The sequence below is a fragment of the Tenrec ecaudatus genome, chromosome 17, assembly GCF_050624435.1.
Source record: "Tenrec ecaudatus isolate mTenEca1 chromosome 17, mTenEca1.hap1, whole genome shotgun sequence".
In the NCBI taxonomy this organism is placed as follows: domain Eukaryota; kingdom Metazoa; phylum Chordata; class Mammalia; order Afrosoricida; family Tenrecidae; genus Tenrec; species Tenrec ecaudatus.
In genome coordinates this window covers 58,978,102-58,987,098 of record NC_134546.1, presented here as the reverse complement: position 1 = coordinate 58,987,098, position 8,997 = coordinate 58,978,102, and the positions used below count along the sequence as shown (strand labels likewise).

At 53.0% G+C, this 8,997-nt stretch overlaps 1 protein-coding gene across 2 annotated transcripts in view; it reads right to left on the bottom strand.

Moving 5' to 3' along the window:
• Nucleotides 1-951: 951 nt before the first annotated feature.
• The window catches only part of LARP6 (La ribonucleoprotein 6, translational regulator), a 28,892-nt gene continuing 20,846 nt past the window's right edge, over nucleotides 952-8,997 (bottom strand). Inside the window, exons 2-3 of one of the 2 annotated variants that reach the window (XM_075535371.1) lie at nucleotides 7,310-7,517; nucleotides 952-2,573 (exon numbers count right to left, since the gene is read on the bottom strand). In XM_075535371.1, the coding sequence (XP_075391486.1) occupies nucleotides 1,506-2,573; nucleotides 7,310-7,517 (1,276 nt within the window). In that variant the 3' untranslated portion in view covers nucleotides 952-1,505. Of the gene's footprint in view, nucleotides 2,574-7,309; nucleotides 7,521-8,997 lie in introns of both variants that reach the window. The other variant, XM_075535370.1, reaches the window with a different exon arrangement.

The following is an 8,997-nucleotide window of genomic DNA, read 5'->3' as shown; positions in this document are numbered from 1 at the left end:
AAGGAAATACCAGGTAGGGCAAACTTCACAACCCAGAGGAGGGGCTGAATACATACTAGCTCCTATTGCAGTTGTTACTTACCGTAAATGGTGAAGTGCAGAAACGCTGAGGAGCATGAAGTGCGTACGGTCTCCTGAGTCAGACCCCCAGGTACAAACCCAGCTCCATCCATCTAGGCATTAAGCCTCAGAGAAGTCTGCTACCCATTGAATGTCTCTGTTCTTTCTGGTCTAAGACAGAGGTACTAGTTGGACCGGTCTCGGTTGCTTGTTGGATTAAAGGAGATGGTTCATGAAAAGCCCTAGGAATAGTCCATGGTATCGAATAACTGATTGTTATCAGCGAGTAGCGCTGAGCGTGACCTGCCTCAATAGTGAGTGGATTAGTCAGCCCTGGAGTCAACATCAGTGGGTGTGCTGTGCCAGGTGATCATGATCAATACCCCAAATGAGGAGGGACAGGAACTGCCCTCCTGGACAGCCCAACTGTGCCCCAGAGCCTGGCCACACAGCACAGCATTTCACAGGGAACGATCCTCTCACCGGGCTGATGGGCTGAAGTAACATTCCCATGGCCACACGACTGGTCAAAGGTCACAAGATGGAAGGAGGTGAGAGTCAAACAAGTTTGTCTTGCAGGTCCACATCTTTCTACACCAGATGTCTCCAAGGACCTCTGGCACAAGCCAGGATCACCCCGACGGCTGGTTAAAATACGCGTTCTGGGTTCCCCTCCCAGAGTGTCTGACTTGGGTCTGGGATGGAGGCTGAGGAGGCCTCCTGCTCTGTCCCGAGCCCCCTTTGCTCTGAGGGCGTCACTGTGATGACAGAGGCAGCGCTCTAGGGGCTACACAAACTCTGCAGACCTTCCAGTCTGCCCAGAGCTCCAAGAATCGAGCTGGGGCTGCTCGGGGGTCCCGCAGAGAACCTCACATCATACTGCACACGGCCTTGTCTGACGGCAATAGCCCGCGGGGAGGCCGAGTCTGTGGCCTCCGAGTCAGCCCTTCCCCTGGGTGTTTCATTCTTTATTCACGTGACAAGAAACATACATGGGATCCCATAAGACACCAGACTGTCAGCTTCACTAGCTGCCGTGGTACAATAGAACCGCCCTGGACAATCAGGGAGCCCTGGCATGGCCTGCTGAGGAGAGCTCAGTCATTGGGGGTGGGGTGGGGGGACTCTGTCCCCAGGAAAACACCTTCCTCCGGCCCTACAGTCAGTCCTTCAGAGCCTCGCCTCTCACCCACCTCAGGCATCATCACATGTAACAGCCATGCAGGGACGAAAGGGTGTTTTGAACTAGAAGACAAGCTTCATACCACCACATACTGGACAATTTATATACATTACAAATATATACATTAGGAGGTCTACGCATATACAAAACCTTTCGGGTGGGGGGGACTGCGATACATTCTAAGTCATGCCAGGGATTTGTCAGGGCCTTGAAAACGAAGCTGGCTTTCCACGGGGCAGATAGGAAAAATGGAAGGTCTTTCTTACGGACAAGCCCTGCTCCTCTCGTGTCCACCGTGAAACCCTCTGGTGTGGTCAGGGCCCCGGGGCCACCTCAGCACCCCCACCGGCAGCCCGTCTGCAGTCTGCATCTTCCGGGAGAGCAAAGGGCTGGCGCCAGGACTCTTCTCCTGCGTCTCCATCTCCGCCCGTCGGCGCCGTCGGACCCAGGGGCTGCCCGACGGCGTGGCGCTGCTGTCGGAGGAGTAATCCAAGCACTTGCGGAAGATCTCAGGGCTGGTGCTTGAGTTGAGTCTCCCTTCCTCGGCCAGGGGAGATTTTCTGGAAACGCCTTTGCGTTGAGCCAAGGGGCTGCTCCAGGGACTCGTGCAAGGGGAGGCGTTCGGGCTCAGAAAGAGATTCTGGTGGCCGGAAGGGCTGAGCTTGTTGCTGGCCACGTGCCGCCGGCCGGCCATGGGCGACGTGGGATTGCTTTCGGGCTCAGAGGAGCTATTGGCAGATGACTCGTCACCCATGTATTGAAGCTCTTCGACCCTCTTGTTTAGGGACTTGCTCAGGTGGATGCTCACGGCGGGCTCGTCCTCGTGGTTCTTGTCCTTGGGTGGCTTCTTCTTGGGGGGCTTCATGCCAATCAGGACGGCTTTCATGCTCTCTTTGCCCTGGGATTCTGAGATCATGTGCTCATGCGCTTTGATGGCCGCCTCCACCTCCTCAAACTCCACAATGGCGCACTCTTGGGTCCCCACCTGGCTGTACCGGCTGCTGATTCTCCGGATGTCGGGGGGCAGCTCTCTCCCAGGTTTGAGGATCCGCACTGAGGATATAATGCCAAAGCCCCCAAAGAGCTGGAGCAAGTGCTCCATCACCTTCTCCTGCACCCTTCCATTCGGCTGCGGGGTGGCCAGTGCCCACAGCTGAGGGGACAGGTAGAGGTCGTAGAGCAGAAGCATCTTGCTGGGAAGGTTCTCATTGGGGAAGAGGGGGACAGGGGTGGTCCTCCTCACCTTCCGGCGATCTTCATTCAACTCAAGAGTCACGGAATACTTCAAGGCATAGGCTGTAGTTCTCCAGTCTCGTGTAAGGTGCTTCACCTGAGGACACAGAGCACATCAGAAATGGTACCTCAAGTTCCTGGTCATCTCCTTTTAGCCTAGACTCCCCCTCCCTCCGGGATCACTGTAACACCCGAGTCCAGAATCATACTGGGCACATGCATGTCAGAGCTCCCAAATCTAGTACATGAACTTCCAAGGGAGCCACGCGGAGAGAACAGAGCTGTCCAACAGAACTTTCCATGACAATGGAGATGTTCTGCTCGGGAAGTTTGCAGGTTAATCCTCTGGACTCTGGAGCGAGGGTATGGGGTATAAATACACCCAAAGACCATCTCAACGGAGCTATAAGAGCTGGGAAGTGAAATGAAGCAGTGAGTAGTTCCCACCTATGAAGATCACATGAGTAACGACAGACGTGTGTATATGTGTATAAAAATCCCTGGGTGGTGCAAACAGTCGAACCCTGGGCTCCTAGCACAAAGGGAGATGATTTGAACCCACCGAGGGGCCACTCTGAAAACAAGCCTGGAAGTGCAATGGAGCTATTCGACGCTGCACACCTGGGGCCCACCGCCATGAGTGTGAATCTCCTTGAGGGCAAGGCACCACAGGGTATGTGTGGAGGTCCGTGCGTGGGGCAAACGGGTTGCTCTTGGCTCTTAACTGAAAGGTCGTCGGGTTGAAACCACCCAGCTGCACAGCGGAGGAAAAGCCTGGTGATCTACTTCTATGAGATGACAGCCATTGAAGACCCGATGGAGCATGGTTCTACTCTGACACACCTGGGGTCACGAGGAGTCAGAACGGACTCAGCAGCAACAGGGTTGGTTTGGTGTGTGTGTGTGTGTGTGTGTGTGTGTACGTGTGTGTACACCTTAGGCCAACAGCAAGCTCATAGCGAGCATTCAACACGTATCCTATGCGGTCGCCCATTGCCATCTGAATGGTTACCGTTGATAGGACTCCAGGGTTTGACCGTCAACTGTTTCTCTGTAGTTGTGCTTCTGCAGTCACACATTCATGAGAGTAAAGTGGATGATTTCAGCTTGGAGTTAAATCCAACTCCGGCCTCATGGCGAAGGATGAGATAACCACCTCCCCCTCTGTCCGTAGTGGGCCCGGGGAACGGCAAGGCTGCCGTCGATGAAGACTATCTTTATACCGTGAGAGAGTCATTTTCTAGAGGCCCCTGTGCTGTGAGGGGCACACCAGGAGAATGAGTCATTCCACAGAAAGAGAGTTGCTAGACAGGGCGGGAATCCAGGGCCAGGAATGGCAAAATCTCCCTGAGTCGTCTTGGGAAGAGGCCAGGAGAGAAGCCGCGCGTGCGGGCTGCCCCTGAGCCTGAAGCAGGAACTTAAGGGAGCCCCACAGGGGAGGGCTCATTCAATGGACAAAACAAAAACAAACTCACTGCCATCAGGTCGATGCAGGCTCACAGCGACCCTGTAGGGCACGGCAGAACTGCCCCCGTGAGTTTCCCAAAGGGCAACCCTTTCTGAGAGTAGAAAATTCCATCTTTCTGCAAGCATCGACGGCCAAGAAGGGAGGCCCTACTAGAGGCCAGTGAGGAGGAGAACACGGGCTCCCAGACAGAAAGCCCTGTCCACTCTAGCCTCCGGCTTCGGGCGTGAGACTACTAAATCACCTGCTTACAGACTCAGAGGGCTGGTGGGTGCGGCACTTGCAGCTTAAACCGGGACTCTGGTTAAAGGGTTGGATTTCAGGTGGTCAGAGACAAGAAGGAGCCAGAAAGGGGGAAAGACACTTTAAGACTGGGATATCCTGAGAACAGCTCTCTGCAGGTGAGACATGGGGGAGCCTTCTCCAAAAAGCTACCTGCCAAGGCAGGATCCCTCGGGAAAAGAGGAGACACTATCTCATGGGCTGAGGCCTGAGGAAGGAGTGACTGCGAAGAGGAGGTGCCTGCCTCGCTCTGAGAAGCCGCCAGGACACCACGTCCAATCACGAGAGAAGCAGGCTCCCACAAGGACCACGCATCCCTCCGAGCCCGAAGGAGGCCCGCTGGGAGATCCTGCCTACTGCTGGGCATTCCCAGCCTGCGTCCAGGACCCTCGACCAAGAAATCAGGAAGGCTTGTCCTTGTGCAATTTCTACAAAACAACAACAAACTCACTGCCATTGGGTCAGTTCGGACTCACAGCGACCCCCACAGCACAGGCAGAACCGCCCCTGTGGTTTTCTGAGCCTGTAATCCTTGAATGGAGTAGAAAGCCTAGTCTTTTATCCCAAGGAGCGGCTGGTGTTTGAAGCTGCGGAACCCTTTGTACAAGAGCTGTTCAGACACCCCCTTCATCAAGCCCTTAACCATTGATGCTATCCAGGGACTGCACACAGAGGGCAAGAAATGTCCCAAACCAATCCACAGTGCCGTGGAAAGGAAAGGAAAGTAGGCTGAGTTTCAGGGGTCCTGGGAGGGAAGAAAGGAATATACGAGAAGCTTCAAAAAGTTCATGGAAGGAAACACCCCCTTATCTATCTATCTATCTAAATCATTTTATTGGAGGCTCTTGCAGCTCTTATAACAATCCACAAATCAACTGTATCGAGCACATCTGTACATATACTGCCATCATCATTTCAAAACATTTTCCTTCTACTTGGGCCCTTGGTATCAGCCCGTCTTTTTTCCCTCCCTCCCACCCTCCTGATCCTTTGATAAATTATAATTTTCGTATGTCATCCCACTCTCTTTTTATCCCGTTTCCCCATGGACTTTCTGAAGCGCCCTCACACAGAGGGCTAACGGGGTGACTCCAACTGGCTGCTGCATTGTGAGTTCCTCCACAGAGACGTTTTCTGTGAGGGTTAGCTCACTGCTTTCTGGACGTGTCCTTGAAACTTCTAATCACCCTCCCAGAGCTTATTTAAATGTTACTACTATTGGGAAACCCAAAACTAAACCAAACACGCTGAGTCAGCTCCTATTCATAGTGACCCTATGGGACAGGGTAGAACTAACTGCCCCCTTGAGTTGCTGGTGGTCAATAGTTACAGGAACAGAAAGCCTCTTGTGGAGTCCAACTGCTGACCTTGCAGTTAGCAGACCAATGCATAACCCACAGCACCAGCAAACCAACAAACAACTGCCATCAAGTCAATACCAACTCATAGCAACCCTAGAGGATAGGAGGGAACCGCTCTTGGGGGTTTCTGAGACTGCAACTCTTTGTGGGAGTAGAAAGCCTGTCTTCCTTGCAAGGAACTGCGTGTTGGTTCAAACTGTGGACTTTCTGGTTAGCAGCTCAACACCTAACATCTATGGTACCAGGGATGTACCATCTGGGCCTCTCAATTCTCCAGGTTGATGTGCACAACTAGTTCCCGCAGAGTTTTCTCTTCCCATGCTTGGTAGTACTAGCCATGATTGTCCTGTGGCCCTTCAAGGACCTCAGCCTTTAGTAGATGGGAGTTTTTCCAGGGCATCCTGTATTACACAGAGAAGGTGCTCGATCAATAATCAAGAAAGCAGGCCACAGGAGAGGGCAGAACCTACAAGTGAGACGCACTCTGAGGAGACCAGCTCGTCTCCAGGACTCTAACAAAGTGCACAGGCAAGTGGCCCGTGGCCCACCCAGCACCATTCTGCTCTGCAAGAGGCAGGCGGTGCCTTCCCACCCGGCAAACACCTTTGCCCTGAGGGAGAAGTGGAGTCCTGACACCCGACTCTGAGAAGCAAGGCGTTCACAACCTCAATGCTGGATCAGGGTCAAATAGTCCATCCTCCGGCCAGCAGGAATCTTAACTAGCCCCTAACTCGACCTCATTGATTTATTTGACGTGTTGAGAATTAGACGAAGCTTCACTGAGCAAATCCGTTTCCCAGTCCATGCGGAACGCACCTTTTGTTTCATGCCAGTGACTTCAATCCCCGTACCCCCTCCCGGGGTTTCCTGTTTCCACGCCTCCTGCCTTCTGAACTTCGGCCTTGGGAACACGCTGCCCTTCTGCTCTCCGATGGTTGGTTATATGAAGGGGTACATACCTCCCTCCTGTTACCATTCCTCTGATAAACCCAAAGTCAAGCTCACTGCCATCGAGTTGAGGCCAACCCACAGCGAGCCCCTGTAGGTTTCTGAGTCTCTCACTGTTTACGGGAGTAGAAAGTCCAGTCTTTCTTCCAAGACGCTTCTGGGGGGGAGGGGTTTGAACAGCCTACCATGTGGATCACAGCCCAATGGGTAAGCACCACACCACAAAGACTCCCATTCCCCGATACACCTGTCTATTCCAAAGCTCCATCTCTGAGATGAGAGTGTCGCCGTCAGACACAGATGGGACGCCTCAAAGAAGGCTCATCTCCAAGATTCCTGCCGGCTTTTCCCTGCCTTCTTTATGCAACTCAGCGCATGAACATCTTGGCTTTCACATCAGGCGAGGCCTGAGAGGGCTCGGTCAAGGCCACTGAGGGCCTCACCCTGGCAGAACATCTAGCTACTCACTTACCGGGCAAGACTGTGGGAATTTTACCAAGGACAAGTCATGCCATTTCCAGCTGAGACTCATCCCAATCCCCAGGGACCCCTTGACTAACAAGGAAGGCTATTGGGGGCACAAGTCCAAAGTCCTTCTCTGGTTCATTTTTCTTTCTTTCTTTTTTTATTTTTTTCAGGCCTCAGAGAATTTTTAAAAACCCTCTAGTCAACAGGTCTTGATGGATTACCAAAACAAACGAATAAACAGACAGTTTAGAACCACAGCCCCGCCACACCTGGACATCCTGGAAGCCACTTCTGGGACCAGAGCCTCACCTTTTTGAAAGACGTGAGTAGCTTGACGCTCACGTATCCCAGCTTGTTCCTCCGCACGTGCTTCAGCAGGAAGGCGTCCTTCTCCAGGTTTTCATCGGAGAAGTAGAATTCGATCTGCTCCACCAGCTTCCTGATCAACTCCTTCTCTGGGGGCTTCCACTCCTGGTCCAGCTCCTCCCGATCGTTCTCGGCCCCGCTTGTGGTGGCGCTGCTGGAACGGGAAGACACTCGGTCACACCTGACCTGGGCTCCCCGTTCTTCTTTCCAATCAGGTAAGAACACCTGAGCTTGGGATTTAAACGCATGTAGAGGCTCGTTAGAAGACAAATAGCATCTACCAATATTGACTTATGTGGTGCTCTGTCATGAAAAGAGCCCGGGCGGGTTTACACACTGGGCTGCTAACCACAAGGTCAGCAGTTCGACACCACCAGCCGTTCAGTGGGAGAACGGTGAGACTTTCTACTCCCATAAAGTTTCACAGCCTTGGAAATGCACAGGGGCAGTTCTACCGGGTCCTGTCGGGTCCCTATGAGTTAGAATCACCTCGATGGCACTGAGTTTGGTTTTGGAATGTGTTTGTCCCTGAAAAGGAGCCTTCATGGTGTGGTGGGGGAAGGGCTGGGCTGTTAGCTGAAACATCAGTAGTTTGAATCAACCAGTTTCTCTGTGGGAGCGAGAAGAGGCCGGGTGTGTCTGTCAAGATTTACTGCCTTAGGGGGCAGTGCTCCTTAGTCCTGGAGGACCACTGTGAGTCAGAATCAGCGTGACAGCAGGGAATTTGACTCTGGGTTCTCGCCTGAACCATGCCCGGAGGGAAAATGTTAGCGGGACAATCAGTGGAATGAAAAGCGAGATCCAAGACGGACCGAACAATTTTTTTCCCACTTTATGAGAAAATGTTCATTGCCTACATAGTTGTTTTAAAAGATAGGTCAGAGATACCAGACAAAATAACTACAAATGCATAGTGCACTGAATCCAGCTGATAAAACCAAAGGTCCAAACTCACTGCCACTGAGTGGATTGGTTCTGACTTGCCGGGGCCTTAAAGCAACCCTCTAGGGCAGGGAAGAACTGCCTGTGTGGGTTGCCAAGACTGTAAGTCTCTACATGGGCAGGGAGTCTCACCTTTCTCCCCTGGAGAAGCCGGCGGCCTTGCCATTGGCAGCCCAGTGCACCCCGAGGACGCCTGAGGATGTCCATAACTGGCAGGGGATGGGGCAGGGTGTGTGATCACCCCGCCCTCTATCCTAGAGCCTGCTGCTCCGCTCCGGCTCGGCCATGCCCAAGTCATGCCAACTCAGACTTACAGAGAAGCAGCTCATTCCAAAAGACTCACCCTCGGCTCCCCTGTGCCCCTTCCTCCCCAGGTTTGCTCTCCATCTCCAGCTGTTACCAAGGAACTCAGCTGCCCTTTCCTGGTCCCCTTCCTCCACCTTCACCCTTCTGACACTGCAGGATCCGATGCAGTGGCTTACCCGTGTTCTCCCCTGAACTTGCACGATTTTGCTCTTTTCTGATCCCCCCACCCCCACTAGACTCCCCTTTCAGATATTCTTTCTTCTCTCTTTAGGTAGCCCCCAGGAGGATTTGTCAATTCACTAGTTCACTCAGAAGAGGCAGATCTAGCATTCAAACTCAAGTCTCTGGTTTCCCAAGCCAGCTCACACAGCACATTCTGCATT